At 30.2% G+C, this 19,500-nt stretch overlaps 1 protein-coding gene across 2 annotated transcripts; it reads right to left on the bottom strand.

Moving 5' to 3' along the window:
• Positions 1-1,529: 1,529 nt before the first annotated feature.
• Positions 1,530-18,406, bottom strand: LOC106478690 (GDP-L-fucose synthase-like). Of its 2 annotated transcripts, XM_022382339.1 has the most exons (9): positions 18,255-18,343; positions 15,982-16,062; positions 14,894-15,008; positions 14,396-14,524; positions 11,733-11,940; positions 6,655-6,786; positions 4,605-4,684; positions 4,134-4,233; positions 1,530-2,499 (listed from the first exon to the last, which is right to left on the bottom strand). In XM_022382339.1, the coding sequence occupies exons 3-9, from the start codon at positions 14,939-14,941 to the stop codon at positions 2,444-2,446; spliced, it is 753 nt and encodes a 250-aa protein (XP_022238047.1). In that variant the 5' UTR covers positions 14,942-15,008; positions 15,982-16,062; positions 18,255-18,343; the 3' UTR covers positions 1,530-2,443. The 2 variants fall into 2 exon arrangements, with proteins under 2 accessions (XP_022238047.1, XP_013794704.1); XM_013939250.2 differs by lacking the exon at positions 15,982-16,062 and having other exon boundaries at positions 18,255-18,406.
• Between the last annotated feature and the right edge of the window lie 1,094 nt (positions 18,407-19,500).

Genomic DNA, 19,500 nt, shown 5'->3' on the forward strand with positions numbered 1-19,500 from the left:
GAGTTGTTTTTGAATTTCGCGCAAAGCTACACGAGGGCTATATGCCCCTAATTTAGCAGTGTAAGACTAGAGGGAAGGCAGCTAGTCATCACCACCCACCGCCAACTTTTGGGCTATTATTTTACCAACGAATAGTGGGATTGACCGTTACATTATAACGCCCTAGGGCTGAAAGGGGGCGAGCATGTTTAGTGTGACGGGGATTCGAACCCGCGACCCTCGGATCGCGAGTCGAGCGCCCTAACCACCTGGAAGAGTAGTCGTTATGATGTAATTCATTTGCTGAAGGTAGTTATAAAAAAATTGAAGCGAAGACGTCATTTTGAATAGTGTGTTTAAATGGTATACATAAATATAGAATGGTGGTTGTGGTCATAATAAATTTTGAAATGACGAATGTTTAATTAAAGGCCTAATTAACTAATGCAATATTTTCGTCTGGGTGTAATAACGGTATAAAGAAAGAAAATTAAAGATTCAAAATTAATTGTTTTTTATTAGAATAGAAAACACAGTACTTGTCTAATAATGGAGGTTTTATGCCAATAGATAGGAACATCAACTCCCCCTAAATACACCCAACTTATTTGATTATTCTTAGGTAGATGTAAACCATTGGCCAGAAATAATATACAAGCGGAGCCAGATTAATAATTATTGGGTCATTCGGAATGATAATGTGACGGTCAATCCCACTATTCGTTGGTAAAAGAGTAGCCCAAGAGTTGGCGGTGTTTGGTGATGACTAGCTGCCTTCCCTCTAGTCTTACACTGCTAAATTAGGGACGGCTAGCGCAGATAGCCCTAGTGTAGCTTTGCACGAAATTCAAAACAAACAAACCTTCGGAATGGGAATTACACACCCATATTTACAACGGTTACGTTAAATATTTCCTCTTTTTAGGAAAATATAGCGTCATTTCCTGCCTACTAGGGATATATTACTAGCTCATAACATTGAATTATGCATGATCAAACATTTCTCTTACAAAATAAAAATTGGTAAGAAAACATGCACGTGTTACATATATTTATATTAATATTTTTAAATTACAGGCTTTATGGAGACCACTGGTGTCTTTGGTTTAGGCCTTATAGACCCGTGCGTTAATCCAGCCCTGTATACAAACTCGTACTTTAAAATAATATCCCATAATAACTTTTATGTATATTAATGTTCCCACTTGAAACCTCTAACCCAGGGAAACAAAAAATATTAATTTCGTAAAGTCAACGTGTTTCTAGGTATCAAGCAGAATAAAAACATCTTTGAGACAAGATTTCAAATTAAATTTTAATACTTTATTTAGCAACACTTCAAACAAAACACTAACCATCTTCTAACGTTGATGAAAAAATAACAACCACCAAAGCACTGTGCTACATTTATTTCAATATCTTCATTATGAAATTAGTACAATAAAACCCAAATAATCCATAAAGTGTTTTTATTCAAATATGCCTGAATGGTCCCTCTAATTATTTGGCAACATATTCTTATAACATGAAAGACACTGGCAGAACAAAACTTAATGATTTATTTAGAAAGATATCAGAAAGCACAAGTACATTAGACCTTAATCATATTTCTCCACGATCTTTAGTCAGTAGTAAAATGTATTTAGTTTAGTATAGAGCTAAATGCCTGAATTATTTTCATAGTTACTTGGTGTTTTACAGCGATGGTCTTAATTACACATCTGTTATAATTTATAAAGTCTACGTTTTAATAAATAATACATGAAAGTCCCTTTACATCTCATACAACAACATATTCAAATGCAAGCCTTCATTACGTGCAGCAAGATACAGCTTATAAATAAATGTGTTCCGCAATGGGAAAAAAAAATCCATTATATTTGCTGGTGAAGAATACAATTACTCCTGAAAAAACACTTTAAAAATAAGTACTCTCCTACTAATAACATTATCAACTACATTAATAAGTCGATAATCACTTCAAATACTTGGAGTAACTTGATGCATGTGTGAATCTTAATCTAAAGGAAACTTAAGTCAAAAAATTACTCTTAAAATATTACTTTCTATTATACTGATAGCTGTGTAAAAGGCAAATAAAATACTTGCAGAATATATAATATGAAAACTTGTACTGAAAAAACATATTTGTTAATGTAAAAATACCTGAATCAAAGTTATCACTGTTATGTACACTTATTCCTTACCCATGTTACATTCCATAATTTTTTATTCAAAGAAAGTAATTCACCTACCAAATAATGTTGATATATAGATTCATAATATATTGTATACAAGACTACAGATGATCTATTTCTAGTATGCTTACTATGAACAGTGCTAACAAAGGTGAGAGATCCAGAAGAGATATATATATATATATATATATATATAGATAGATAAGGACACTTTTAAAACCCTTGAAACTGGTATTATGTTTGCCTTCTGCAACAGCTTGGCAACCTCATTTCCGTGAAGTGTCATAGTTGGCTTGAAACCAATCTACTGTTTCTTTGACAGCTGCAACAGCACAAGGATCATAAGTTAGAAAAAAAAAAAAGAGTTACTTCAACAAATCATGATATTAATAAGTTGCAAGTTGGGAAGTAATTATTGATACAGTACACATACATAACACTATCTAGTGTGTGGGTAGTCTTTTAATAAATTGCATGTAACTACTTGAACTTACACACACAAAATAAATGAATGATTACTTGTTAATTTTAGACATGTATATATATATGTATACGTTGCTTTGTTTTTTTTTTTTCAGTTTAGAGAATGAACAGAGGACACACACACAGTCATAGTTTGGAAAGCTTCTTTCCACCATGAGTAAAAAGTAGGGTGTTAATTCTCATAAGCCTCAGTAAGAAGCAGGGTACTAATTCTTATGAGCCTCAGTAAGTAGGGTGTTAATTCTCATAAGCCTCAGTAAGAAGCAGGGTATTAATTCTTATGAGCCTCAGTAAGTAGTGTGTTAATTCTCATAAGCCTCAGTAAGAAGCAGGGTATTAATTCTTATAAACATTAGTAAGAAATAGGGTGCTAATTTTTATGATCCTCAGTATGAAGTAGGGTGTTACTTCTTATGAGCCTCAGTATGAAGTAGGGTGCCCATTCTTATGAATCTCAGCACAAAATATGGCACTAATTCATATAACTACTTTGTCCACAACAAAAGGCATCTACATGGTTGAGACTAATTTAAAGATTAAGTCTCGTTGTGAATATATGAAATTAAAATATTCAAGCTTTCATATTAAATGTTTTCTTTTCCCATTAATTGCTGGTATCCAAACCACACTACACACGAATCCATTATTGAAACTTGTAACTGTACACACAATAATAGTAGTGTGATATAGCCTCTTCAGTTTTATCTTTAAGGAAAATATTAAAAAAATACTTTTAAAAATATTTCTGACACCCGAACACACATTCAATGCCTAGTATAAAAATGACAAACATGTACTGATTTAAATAATTTTAGCAATTTACCTACTAAGAAATGACTGCCTTGACCTATAATATTTTCATTTGGATATATCTTCTACACACTTTCATTCAATGACTGTCAGCATTACTTCAGTCTAGATATTTTTTTATATTTTCAGTTATATGCAGACTAATTCTAAAATAAAAACAAAGACACATTTATACGAAGCTATCAGTGAAATTAATGGAGCTTTATTCTGCCTTTGTATTCCACACGTTGTTGTTGAATTTTGTCATAAATATTTTATTGAAAATATGACATATGTAGTAATTACTTTTTTTTTGAGAATCTTAGTTATTTACATAAATTGCAAATTACCACAAAATTAAGTTTATTTTTTTTCCACCATGTCAACTTCTTATTTGCTTATATTGACTTGCATTAATATTTATAGAAGAAATACAAGATCTGGATTTTTTTTTTTTCATAATTTGGATTGATCCCAGGGAACGGCAAAAATGATCTCTTTAATCATTTTACTCAGAAAGGTTCATCAATAAAATCTCCATGATTACCTACTATAGACATAATTCACCTATATTTCTGTTTTGTTTTTTAAATATTTCATTTAATTTTAAAGTTGTCTAAGAATGTTCATATTTACAACTAGACAGGCACTTCACAATAATTAATAACAGAAAGATATAGCTACCTTGTTTCATATTGGTGAATTTGAAGTTAGGAAGGTATTTTCTCAGTTTAGAGTTACTAGCAGTTTTTTTCATCTGTCCATCTGACCTACTGGTATCAAACTGTTGACAGAGTTAAGGTTCAAACAGTAAATAAAAATACTACAACAATATCATAAACACATTATTTAATTTATGTAGTGCATATTGGTGTCAAGAAGACATTAATACTAGATATCAGTGACCATAAAGATGATAAGTTCTTCCATATTGATTAGCTGTAGTTATAAAGCTTTGTACTGTCAGTTACAGTTTGTGTTTTAGTGGAACACTACTCAAGAAGTTGTAAACCAAAACTTTGAGTGTCCAATCAAAGAAAAACAACAATTTGGTGTTATAAGGTCATTTACTTCTAGTATTAAAACAACATCATAAAGTATCGCTTCTACTCATAATTATGTTAAAATAAATGTCACTTTCATAACAAAAGATACAATCACTTCTCCTTTAAACTCAAAAGCCTCTGTCACCATTTCAGCTGCTTCTTTAATCGAAACTTCATCTTTTTCATCCACTATAAAAAGTTGAAAATCTTCATTATAAAAATGATATAAATACTTATCCCAAATGTACTTCTTTCTAAGAAGCTTGAGCTAACCAAACCATATTAAAGTCTCCAAAAACAAATGTAACAAACCATTTCAGATATTACACCCAGTATTCATTAAATTTGATACATCAACTTATAAATGAAGTCTGTTTAAAATAAAAGACTTAAAAAAAATCTAATGAAGACAATAAAAACAAAACAGCTATAATTTCATAAACTAAAACAGAAATTATTTCATAAGCTACAAATGATGCACTAACAGAAGCTGTCCAGTATTGCAGTTATTATCAATTAGGTCATCACATCACAACTGTGTAATCTTCAGCAAAGTTACATCTCTAGCAAAATAATTTTTCTTGTGATATTGTAGCCATAAATTCTTTTTTTATTAAATACCCTAGAATAAACCTTTTGAGTTTGCCTTTTTTGCAAAGAGCTTTTAGTTTCTTGTTTTCGTAATATGTGCTTAGCCTTTTTTGTTATGTTTTGGTTCGAAAGATTGAATGTATGAATTATTATCAATAATGTGTGTGTGTGTATAAATACACAAACTGTTTATTTTCTATAGTATGCAAATTATTTTGATATAACGAGTTTATAGCTCAGCAACATTTCAAAGTTTAACTTTTTTTTTTTAAAAATCTTTAATTTAATTCTCTTCCTAAGAATTAAACTATTAAACAGAATGTTAGTCTATTAAATTATCTATATTTTACCATCACTTAGAGTTGGTTGCATTACAGTTGAGCTGTTTTGAGTATTAGTGATGAACAGGCTATCAATGTTAAAATTAGTGATGAATCAAATTAATACAAAATAAATAATATTTCAGTTGTATTAAAAAAAAAAAGGATTAACCAAAAAATGCAGTATAACAACCTAGTGGAACAACTTGTCAACAGCCATCAAAACTGTTCCAGTTATTGTTGATTAGAGTTAAAAAAAACAAAAAAAAAACGTTTCCCAAATTTATAATCTTTAAACATTAGGTTTCTATTCCACATTTGAGTACTTGCTTAAATACTTTCCGAAATTATCAGTCACACAAGAACACCAAGAAATGCCAATATGAAATTTCCAGTGAAACATATTTGATTACAACCCCCAAGCCTGTTCTAACTTAACTGCACTTTAATTCATGAGAAATCTATCAAATGCATCAGACAAAATTGGCATAAATGTTTGGCTGATATACTATATTTTCCATGTTCAATTTGATTTTAATATTTTCAGTATTCTCTAACGTAAAAAGGAAAATATATGTCAGTATTTTAAACATTTTTTACAAAAAGTTCAACTGTATATAATACAAAAAAAAAAATGTACTAGTTTCTTGCTTCAACATACATATTGTTTCTCAGGAATTTGTAGTATGTATAGTTGTGGCATGCTGAATGCAGTGTTTCAACTTAAATTCAAGTGAACAAATTGTGAAAATAAGAAACAACACTTCAGGTTAACAGAAAGTTTGGTGAGTGAAAGTAAGGAATAAAAATACCATTCTTCTAGTAACACTTGAACTTAATGGAGATTAAGTTAGCATTTTATTGACAGCAGTCTGATAATAAGATAGGTTACAACATATTTGTAAATTTTAAATAGATAATATTTACATTATGCAGCTTACCCCAGCAATGTCTGAAAGATAAAACTACCAGTAGCTATACCTTCACAAAGAGCTCAAGATTGTCACTGTAAGCTAGTTTTTGGCTTCTACAATAAAAACTTATTTAATGGCTTATACTCTATATAAGTGTATGTTATTCATGAAATTCTCCATTTATTTCAAAAGCATAATCGAGTTCAAGTTTCATATAAAACAATGTAAAAATATATATATTACACTACAGAAAAGCATTGAATGCTCTAGTCTTCAATTATGATAAAAGAAAAACTTTATAGCAACAAAAGCAGAACAACCACAATGTACTTACCAGACAGAATAATTGGTTCAATTTCATCGTATTCTCTTAACACCCACAGCATCAACCTAGCAAGATCTAACGAGTAGATAAACTGTCGAAGAGGCTTTCCCGAACCCCAGATTTCTAGAGGAGTTCCATTTTCTATGAATAAAACAATTAAAGTAATTTTCAGATTAGAGTTCGTGTTTATTACCACTTGTTTACATAAAACTATGTTCTTCAGATGATTAAGTCTTCAACAACAAAACACAATCTCCAATAACACATGAAGCTAAAAACCCCAATCATTGTTCAATCTCCTTTCTCCAACCACAGTAGTTGATATTTTATTCTGCTTTTGAAACTTTTTTCCCTACTTGCATGTTTCAGGCTGTAGCTCTCTTTCTCAACAATGCCTATCCTACACAAACCTATGATAGCTTCATTACACTGACCAGAACTGATTACACCATGGATGAGAAAATAAAAAAAAAAGGTTTCTCCAAATGAGTTATATTATGTTGAAGTTTCCAAAAATGGATCACTTTTATCAAAACCTTTAATGAAATGAAAGTTTTTAAATGTAGCAGACTTTACAAAATGTTGCTAATAATGGTTGGAGACGGCTTGAATGGGTAATGAAGAAAACTTTAATATAAGTTTAACATAACAGCAAATGTACAAGTTTCGACAAGGTTTTGTCATCATCAGGTACAACAAAAAGGAGATTGATCAACACATTATAACACCCCCATGACTAAAAGGATGAGCATGTTCGGTGACAGAATTCAAACTCACATACTATCAGATTGTGAGTCAAACACCCCATGCCAGTCCTGTATTGCAATCAGATCTGCATACCTTTATGGGCCTCAAATAAATAGATTTTCTTGAAAACTTTAAAGGCACATTAAAATATACACTGAATGCAATAAATCAAGAGCCATCAAAAACAATGGGTGTCCTTTCTCCAAGTTTGTTCTATTTGTATATTCCTCATTTTCTCCAGAGATTCACAGGCTTTCCAAAATACAAGCTGATGCATGAATAACAAGTACTAAAACCACAACACATTGTTCATCCACACAGGACAAAATATGTAGGTGAACCTACAGGCAGTAGTGTTTGGTATATGCTACTAACGAAAACAAGTCGAATAATTTAAAATGTTAACTTGAAAGTAGGGGGGTTAAGACTCATAAATAAAGTACCAGATCTATTCTTTCCTTAGAATTCTTAAATAATAACAATGATTAATTCCAAACAATTTGACTTTAACAGTCTTCTTAACGAATAAAATTTGGTAAAATTGACCAAAAGCCATCCTTTTCTGAGATGAAAGTGATGATCAAAGATCTGAAGAAAACTAGTGCTATTCTTCCTTTCTTCAAGTATTTGTCCGTAATTGTAACGCAACAGTTCGGAATGATTTCTTTGTTCATACGTGAGGGACTAAGTCGTAGTTAAAAATATTAAAAAACAAAACAAAAATAAAATCCTCAGAGGTTAATTATTCCTTTGGTCATGAGTGTGGGATTAAGTCATGTGGTTAACAATTTTTAAACAGCAGAAATAAAATCAGAGAATAAGTTGTGGCAACCACAGAAATAGGATATTTTTCTAATAAAAGTGTGTTAGACAAGTTGTGACTACGGTTGCCAAGTCTAAATTTTACGACCATGTCTACAGTTGGTATGATTACAACAGGTAAAGAGAGTAAATCCAAGACATCTAACCAATAATTTTATGCTCCAGGGGTTCAAAGTTATCACTTAGAATTTGAAAGAGTGCTTTACCCAGATTAACTTAAGTGACTATGAGTAATAGTATGACCCAAGCCAGTAAGTAATTTAATTAAGGTTTAATTTAACCCTTTCATTGCACAATTAATTTTCAGGCTGATTCCCAAAAAGTGTCAGTTGTCCACATAGAAATGCCTTATATTGGAAAATTTCAAAGCCTCTATGATGTTAGAGGATATATAATTACTGAACGTCACTGATAAGTATAACAAACGTAACACTAAGTAACTCACCTCTAACGTAATAAAATCAGCTAAAAACACAGAGTTAAAGCACACATCACCCCATGGTCGGTCAGCTGAGGCATATAAACATCTAGGTTTTATGGCATAAAATACAGATGACAGCACGCACACAGGTGTGACAACTGTTTCAAGTACAGGGGGATACTCCCACATGTCTCAGTAGAGGGAATTTTTTTTTGTGGTAGCCGTGGGGTAAATCAGAGTTCTGCAGTCATTGGGTATAAATGTTTATTCAGATGTATCCGAACTATGCAGCAAAAGGGTTAAAGTAGCTGAAGCTTACGATCTTATGTGATATTTAGTAAAATATATTTATATAGTTATTATTTTAAAACTAAATATCATATTTTAAAGGCTCATGGCTATCTGAGAGTAACCATAGTTGGAACAGAATCCAATTCTATGTGAGGAAGTAAAACTAAAACTCTGAAAAACCTGGATATACAAAAAGTAGTGAGTATTACAGACAATGGAAGGTTTCTAGTTGACTATATATGTAGAAGATAATCAATAATGTCAGATTCTGTGAAAAACTTGAACTTTAAGCTGAATCTGAAAAACAGATGCTATCATTAGCTTTAAATTAAAAGTTTTAAAGTCTTTTTTCTTTTATCAGCCTAATTTATATATCAATGAAGAAGTCTTGTGAATTCCTAACCTACCAGCTGTGGTTGGATGTTGGTCGAATATTGGAGAGAAGGAAATGTAAAGAAGGGGTGAATTTTTGACTCCAGTTATCCTAATATTCTCTTTAGGAGTCGAACAGATCTTCCATTGGATGTTGAGAAAACAAATGATGTTATTGGTTGAATATTGGAGAGAAGGAAATGTAAAGAAGGGGTGAATTCTTGACTCCAGTTATCCTAATATTCTCTTTAGGAGTCAAACAGATCTTCCACTGGATGTTGAGAAAACAAATAATGTTGCTCGTAATGACATCGGTTTGAAACTATGTTACTGTTTCTGTTTGTGCATTTGTTCATGCAATATGGTAAAAAATGATGACAAACTCTGCTAAATTAACTGAATACCTGTTTCATCTGAAATACCACACTGGATGTTAGAGGGGAAAATGTTATATCCAGAAAATTTCTTTATATAAAAAAGATAAAGAGAGGTGAAGAAATGTTATGCAGTCTATAGAGAGTAACAATGGATTATGTTTTCTGCCTCATTTTTGGATTTATTTATTTTTTTACCTTTTAATAAATAACAAAGTTAAATTTATTTAAAAGTCCTGATAAAAAGATCTTCCATGAGGAAAAGGATTTTATTGAAATTTTAGTTTAAAAATGAACTATCATCACAGCATTACATCACAGAGTAGATTTTATTGAAGTATTACTTTGTAGACACAGTTATCAATGAAAGTGCCTTGCTTTTCTGTTGCAACACTCATAAGGTTTTCACTAACAAAAAACAAATAATTTTTTTAAGTTTGTTTTTGATTGTTTAATATTTGAAACTTACTCCTTTTTTGTAATTTTTATTGGTTAAATCTAAGATATATCATTTTTATGGAAATTTCAATTGTTATGTTTGTTGCTCAGCTATAAAAATACTGCCTAGTTATAAACATATTACTCAGTTACGATAGGTGATAATCATTGCAGTTGTTTCCGAGAACTTAGTTTTGGACTATGGATCGCAAGCTCCATTATAATAAGATTCAAGCACGTCAACACTACCTTCTATTTTGCCTACATTAAAGGGTGGTGAACACAGGTGCTCCCAAACGTTCACATGCACATTTTATTTTAGTCTTAATATTATTCACAGGACTTGACAAAAACTCCACGATGTAAATGATTCTTCTCCATTTTTACTTTTATAAACTGTGTACTTAAACAAAAATTTAAGAGGTTTATACTAATGGAATCAGAGATAAAACAGCTAAAATGTAGTGACTATGAAGCAAAGAGAACAAATGAATATTTTTCTAAATAAACCATACACATAAGATGCACACTAACACACTGATGATCAAAGAGTAGCTTATATATAAAAATCACTTGAATGTTTCAATCACTGCTTACTACTATTTTGCTTATTTGTTAATTCTATTCATCTAAACATGTCATTGACAGAAATTCTCAAACTGTCTAAATGTAATCAATAAAAGCCTCACAAAAATCTCTTTATAAATAACACAACATGAAATACAATTTATTTTTTCACAATTATCAATTTTGATGCAAACTAATTTCTTTTCTTTTTTTGCACAATTTGTTTTGTGTGTAATATTCTTGTTCGAAAGGCAAGTACAAAGACATGTAATAAGAAACAGATTCATTAAATGTTTTGCAAAAGAAAAAACAAAAAACTCAAATACCTTTGTAAAACAAAGAGTGAAAAACAAACTGAAACACTAACAACAAAATACATTGGGATCTCTCTATTACTGGTCAACTACTTCACTGGTTGCTGAAGATGAGAGAGCACAACATGTCTTCATTAGACAAGATATTACTGAAGACGAAAGACAGAAATATAGTATCTATACTAAACTATTATGTTAGACAAAGTTGTAGTATGGTTTTCCAGAATCTTATATTACCTAAGTCAATAAATATTTCTAATATATACTTGAAGATAGAACAAGTACTATATTGAAGCATGTATTATGTTCTTCACATAAAATAATTTTTCATTCTGTTTACAAATCACTGTTGATCAATTTACTACATTTCCATTATACATATTCAAGGAAAGATTAACTACTAGCTCATACCATCTTGTACAAATCTCTGTATTACCTCTCTATTTGGATATGATCAACACCCTAGAAGATCAATGACACAAATATAAACTCTGTGAAACACACACCGTGGTATGTAACCCTAGCCCAAAGAAAGGATTAATGCAAATTGACAACTATTCACATTCTGTTCATAAGAATGTTAGCTAAATGCAGAACACATGCATGAAAATTTTTAAAAAGTTTATCTGAACATACACAACTAAAAGAATATTATTTTTTAAATTATGAAAGGGTGAAATATATCATTTTTTGAGCTGCTGTAATTGTTAAAAAAACAAAACACATGAGAATAATACAAACTTTTAGCAACGTAAGTCTTGTGGATAAGCCCGGGCAAAACATGACCATCTTCCAAGTTGAAGTTGTCATGTGGGCCAAAAACATTTGTTGGAATGACACACGTGAACTTGCAACCATGTTGACTATTGTAGGCATGATTCTGCACATCAATGAGCCGTTTAGCATATGAATAACCAAAGTTTGATGAATGAGGTGGCCCATTATGGATCTAATTAAACAAAGTAAAGGAAAAGGGATGTTAAAAATGACTTCTTCACAAATATTTATAATTGCTAAATATAAGCATTCAAATACTTCACAAATAATTTTTAAATCTTAATGCACACAGAAGTAACATTTTTATCAGAAAGTTAATACCCGCTGTGCTCTTTCATATTACATTAAATCTGTCATTGTTATAAAATGTAATTAAACCAAATAACAACATACAGAATATTTCTTAAAATGACACTTTTTTATTGTTAAAAAAAGAAAATGTTAATGATGTTTCATATGGAGACAAATATACACACACACTATTTGTATACGCTACCACATTTCTACTTGTATTTTGTGAGTCAACATTACCATGTCAAGAACAGACACCACAAAAAGCAGCCTGTAAATAAAACTAAGATTCTTTTGATAGCAAAAATAGCAGATTAATAACTACAAAATATGATACATTAATAAATAAATACGTTTATCATGACTTAATAAGTAAACATTTAACTTTCTGTTGATTTACGATTGATGGCAAGTTGGCTTTGAAACCATTAAGCATCAGTTTATGTGCTATAAACGGCCACGAGTTTGAAATGAGACTGATTCAACACAGACCAACAGATAATAATGAAACCAATTTTAGATGGAAATGAAATTTAATGCAAATGTACTAAATTTAGAGGTCCTTTTATACATTGTAGCCAGAAAAGATACTGACAATGATATTTTTTTAAGATCCAGATTAATTTAGATTTAACAAGGAAATATATATATATACCTTTACTCCAAATTTTGTAATAGAGGAAAAGTTTTGTGTCCAGTACACACACAGAAAAATTTCATACACATTCTAAACGAGTATTTTGAAGGGGAAGGTGTCATAAATGCATATACATTAACAAAAACTCTACATTTAAAATCAAGTAAGTGATTCTTACTAAAGTAAGTAAGAAAAAACATTATAAGAAAATTTGCTTAAACTTATGCTTTTTCTTTCAAATTTAGATCATTTAGATTCTGTAACTTCAAGACGAATTAATAAAGGTATTCTGACACAGTATTTCAAGGCTTGACAGATTAGTGAAACACACAATACTTACACTCTTTTGAAGCTGATGCGAATAATTTCCAATGATAACTACTTGTATCGCTGATGAATAAATCTCTAACAAATACACCTACTTCACAAAACAATAAACCACAAATTTGACCAATAAAGAGCATTCTATGAAGTACATAATTTTTTATTACATAAGTTTTTATTCATTGAACCTTTATATTAAAAGTACCAATTATTGGGCTGACATATAAAATCATTGGTAAAGATTTAGTTGTTCTATTCTCTATTGGTGTTTCACTATATGTGTTTACTATGTAATTTAAAGTAAGAATTCAATAAACTTAATTAAAATGTACACAACTTAGCAGCTCCCAAATTAATATCTATGTACTTTTTGCTCTCTCACCTTTTTATTTTCAACTTTTATGCCTCCAATTTTGAATAAATATTTTAAAAAAATGTATGTACTCTCATTTTGCATTGAATACATAAGTAAATATCATATCAATATAACAATGAATGGCCACAAAAACTTAAAATATATTTGTTTTTGTAAGTAATTTGTAAATTTGCAAAAAATTAGTAACTTTTTGGTATTTATTGATTTTATTTATAAAATAGGTTTCAGATTAAACATTAATATGACCCGCATTTAATGTGAGTTATTGACAGTGCAATACCCAAATGTCAAAACACTGATAATTTAAGATATTCTACATCAGTGGTTCCAAAACATAGGGTCACGGTAGACTCTGGTACAGTCACGAGTTTGCCAAAAAACAACAACATATGTAACAAATAAAAGCTGAATGGGTCTGCTGAAATACATTTTCGAGCAGATGGGACCACAAATTCAGAATGTCTGAGAAGGGGTTGACACTAAAAAAAGTTTTGAGGAAATACTACATATTCAGCCATAATTTGATGTTACTTACTTCACTTTTATATTTACAGCTAAAATAGTTTGTAAAGAGAAATATATTTAGTTTGGATAAAGATAATTTTTAAGAATAGATTATAATTCATGAATGATTTTTGATATTTTTATTGGTAAAATGTGTTTCTCAAATATCTACAAATTTGTACTGCTAAAATGAAAGTTAAAAACCTGAAAGATGGGAACCAAACTCACTAAAGTTTCAAACTGGCACTCAATTTAATTGAAATATTGTAAAGTTAACTGACTATTGGATGTCAGTCCTGATAACATATGTAAATACCAATATTACTTGTTGTGAAAATACAATACAATTACGTTTCAATTACTATTCTTCAAGTCAACCCTTCACACAAAAAATGGCTATTTGGTTAGTAGTGCATTATATGATTATGAGATAAGGGACACTATATGTTTCTAAATAATCAAAAAAAATCTCAACATAATGATGATACAGCCTACCATTGTCTCATCAATTGGGTAAGATGTTTTGTCTGGAAAGATGCAAGTTGAGAGACAAGACACAACTTTCTTTACTCCACTTTCATAACTTGTATGTAGAACATTATCATTCATCAGAATGTTATTTCTCTAAATAAATAAAACTGTATTATTTTTGTGCTTTTATTAAAGAAATTTTCTCAGTTTTGAAATCTCTACACCATTAAGTACAGACTATACACCAATATTTGACAGGAGATTCTCTGTTAAAATATAGATGAACAAAAAAATAATTTTCAAGCTTTACACAATTAATGATGCAAATTCTTGTACAAACTTAAATTTTAAGTTGCAAAAAAATTATTTAGTGCTTTCATAAGAAGCTAGAAATACAATGATGCTCCTAAAAAAAATCTTAAGCTACAAATTATTGTAAAATAAAGTAAATAAAATTATAGTATATACCAAATGTTGGTAACAAACTGCTACAGAGAAAAATTAATATGATGAATTACTCACCAAAAAATCCAAGTTGTATCTCAGGTTGCGAAATAATCCTCCAACCATGGCCGCAAGATGAATCACATGAGTTGGTTTATGTTTAGCAAAAATGGCACGAGTTTCCTCCCTGTCTCTGAATGTGAAACAAATTATGTCTATGATCCACTGAAAAGTATACTGATATATATATTTAAATATTACACAACACATTATAAACCTTTTTCTACTTCTACATATAACCGAAAATCATATATATCTATATATTACTAAAACTCTGAGATTGTTTGTCTGCTTGTCTGTAATTAAATACAACAAAAACGGTGCACAATAGTGCTATATTTGTAATGAAATGAGAAAAGAAACAGAATGAAACAAGTTTCATTAAAATCGGGACACGGGTTACTGAGTTAGCACCATTTTTTGGGTCACTTTTTTGAAAATTTCTAGCATGAATAATTTTACCTCATACTACCATTCATGCTCTTTATGAAACTTTTTACATCTGGGTGGCCAGCCCGGATGGCAACCACATAGGGCGAGCGTAATCAGGAACAGGGATTTGAACACATGGTCCTCAGATTGCAAGTCGAGTATCCTAAAAATCAGGCCATGCCATCTAAGCATACTTAAATGTTTTGTTGGGAAGATCCTTATAACACTTAATTTTGATTGATTATTCTAGTGAATCGAGAGGTGACAGGGATGAGCAGAATGGTGTTCTGTATGTCACCTCAGTTGCTTTCTAGGACTTCTGCTTTCAGGGATAAGACACCCCATTAAATGCTCTGTATTTTATTTTATGGTGCCTTAAACAAAGGTACCATATATGAGGTTCCTTAGCAAGTTTTAAATTCTAATGAAATTAATAGAAATTTTATGAAAAGAAGAAAAACCTTGTCTGGTAGCAGAAAACATAGGTTGTTAATACATGGACATTATCAAGTTGGCATGAACTGGGCATTATTACTGGAAAAACCTTGAGGAAATTACAGTAAATGAACATTATCAAATTGGCATGAACTGGGCATTATTACTGGAAAACCTTGAGGTAATTACAGGTAGGAGAAGAGTTTGAAAATTTTGTATCAGATTTCAACATGATTTACAAAGTTTGGTTTTTATTTCTGGTTCTTTTTCTTAACTTCTTGTATCAAAGTTCAGTTGTGTCCAGGCTTAGCATTTTCAAACTGCAAATATATTCTTGTTCAACTTGTAATAAAGACAGTTTTTATCAGAATTCTGATGTTAAAATTTCATTGTTCTTAGTGTAAAGAATTTGTTACACAATGTATTTGTGTAAAAATATTTAAATCTAAGATATATTAGTGTTTCATATAACCAGAAAAACCTATAGATATTAAAAATAACAATTAATAACCAACATAGCATTTAAAAAAACAGTCTTTTACACCTTTATCTTTAACACAAGTTATTTTATGTAACAAAGTTTATTGTGCAGGAAACAAAAAACTATATATGTATATGTTTGGTGCTGTTTAAAAATACTAGTTAGCTGATAGCATTAGATTTAGGCAAATAATTTAGTGAATCAATACAATCCATTACTTACAAGCATAGATTACACTGAATAATATTATGTAAAATAATTAATTAATTGACATTTGTGTTTTCAATTATTACTATTTTCCATTATTTCAACTATTCAATTAATCAAAATGTTTCCAATATTATTTTCAATAAATTCAAGGTTGTCCAGCTAAATCAATTTGCATCACAGCTTATGAAAATAGTCAACTAATCAAAAATGGTGTTTCTGATTATTACTATTTATTATTCCAACTATCCAAGTCTCATGTGAGAACAATCAATTAATGAACCCAATGATTAACTGATTAACAAAATCCACTAAAATCACCCAGTTCTAAAGAGCATAAATATCAGGATATAAGGTTTCAGCCATTCCAGGTCATGCAAACAAGCCCACTCATGTTTGTCAAATGAAATCAGTGAGAAACTAATTTCCTCATCAAATTCTTGTTTGTTAAAAAATGCCAGAAGCTGTCAACCATAGTTGGTCAGTCATACAGTACCCACATTCACATATCAAATGTATTACATGCATGCTATGTTTAAATTGTATTCCATACAAAGTAAAATATACTACAGTAACAAACAAATAAGGAACTAATAATAACTTATATCAAAATAAATATCTTAAGATACTTTAGGGAAATAGTTAAATCATATCTACAGTAAAAGAATATTTATGTATAAATAAAATCTGGCTAGTTACATGCAAAGTGAAATTTGATTTTAATATAGTTTATGGTTTAAAATACGAGAAACCTTGGAAAACAAAATTTCACTAACTTAACCAAGAAGTCTCCGAATATTAATGTAAAGAAATTTGGAGAAACTAATTAAAATTTTTTCAAAGAAAAATTTTTCTAAATTCACTTGCAAGACTAACCATATGTTACTGTAACAACTGCTTGGAACATGTCTGAATCATATGAAAAGGTTAAGCAGGTAGGTAAGAAAATATTACAAATCCCTTTGCCCTTCAGATTTAAAAAATAATCTATGCTCTAAAAGCCCAATCAGGTACTGTTTTGGTTGCTGAAAATCTAAATTATGCACATTTTGTGTCTAGCAGTTACATAAATTTTATTTTCATACAACTTCCTTTTTATATTGCCTCATTTACTTATAGAAGAATAGAAGCTAACATCTGTTGATGTTGGTGAATTATCTGCAAAAAATAATCTGTCACAAACACTACTTGAAATTGGGTAAACAAAAATAAAATTACTGGTTACAACTGTGCTACAGTACAAAATATCTGGAACGCTCATTGAAATGTTGTTTACTTATACATGTAGGCAAAAGGATATCTTTTATTCTTTCTCTTAACTAAAACAATGAATAAAAATACTAAAAAATAAACGTGAAATTTAATATATGATTTGATTTAACACTTTCAATAAATTTCACCTCTCATCAGTAAATCTGGACGATACATATAATATACAGTTCACCACAATATGAAGCCTAGTCTTATTGTTTCGACTTACCCTTGTCTAAGGTTACTAGAAATAGGTGGAATTCGTCAAAACTGGTATATCTAAATGATAAGTGGTAAGTCGAATGATAGATTGGGTTTCACATGTAGTTTTTTATCATTTTAAACAGCACATCTGGCTGAATAATTCACAAGAAAAAATTATTAGCATCAGTGATGAATATTCTTCTAATTCCTATATAAGTATAAGCTTACAGTGTGAATAAAAGACATTTCAAAACACCAACGAACAAAAATGTCAAACTTATAGTAAAGTTGTTTGGGGCTATGAGTTTTTGATTAACAGGTTTCTATAACATATACTGTTATGAAAAATGATCTCGTAATTATACTCACAACAGGTTTGCATCCTTTGAAGATAAGAATACCCAACTCTCGTCAGGTGTTTTCTCTTCTTCAACCACCTTCTGCAGGCCCATTCCTACAAGACCTGTTCCCCCAGTTACTAATATGACTTTCTTTTCTGCCATCACTCAGAATGAAATAAACTAAAATTAAAATAGTAAATCAAAATGTAAATATTGATATATCCATTTATCATCTCTATACTATCTGTTAGCCTCCCAACACAATATATATCATTATATGTATACATGTTCAACCCTAAGACTTATTATATATGGAATAATAAATTGTCCTGAAATTCAGTAAAATTGTCCACTAGGAATTCTATAAATATGTAGATTTGTGGTTCTTTTACTAACCCTGAAGATTACATCTTCACTTGTATCTATCTAATCTTGGTAGTAATTAACCAGGGGCACTCAGAAACAGTTGTTTCTCTTCAGCTCCACACACAAAATTAAGGTTTTTAACTCTGGTGGGAGGTGTAATACCCTTCATGGCTGGTATGATACATACTGATAGTTAAGCTAATGACTGTTCTTATGTCATGTAAGTTACCAGGAATTAAAGGCTTATGCCTATCTTAGGTAGGTAGAACCCTATCTAGTTAAAAGGCTAATGAAGCATCCAGAAAAAACTGTGAATTTGGAATTATTCAAGTAATCTGCTAAGTCTTTTTTAAAGTAACACAATTTGCTCTTTTTGATTTACTTTCTTATTTATTACACTCTGTAAACAGTTTAATGTAACTTAGTAATGTACAACCTATCCAGAATTTAAGTCTTTAAAGAATTGTTAGTAAACTCTCATCTACACTTGCACTATAAGTACACAGATAAGTTGGAAACGATGAGTTTTGGATATGTATTTGGTTTACTTATAAAAAGTAAAACACCTACACTGATAATAATAAAAAAAAAGATCTTACCTACTTTATAATAATATAGTCTTCCGAGTACAGAGTATACAGGGATAACACAAAACAAGTTTGGATATATATATATATGTACAGGTGGTGAAAGAACCATAAAACCAACAGTTTTGCCAGTTTGTACAGGTGTATTAAAGCATATGTAAAGTACATTACAAGATAACAACAACTAGCTCACTGATGTCACTCTTCCACCCACTCAAATCATCAAAACCAACAGTTTTACCAGTTCGTACAGGTGTATTAAAGCATATGTAAAATACATTACAAGATAACAACAACTAGCTCACTGATGTCACTCTTCCA

The sequence above is a fragment of the Limulus polyphemus genome, unplaced genomic scaffold, assembly GCF_000517525.1.
Source record: "Limulus polyphemus unplaced genomic scaffold, Limulus_polyphemus-2.1.2 Scaffold241, whole genome shotgun sequence".
Lineage (NCBI taxonomy): Eukaryota > Metazoa > Arthropoda > Merostomata > Xiphosura > Limulidae > Limulus > Limulus polyphemus.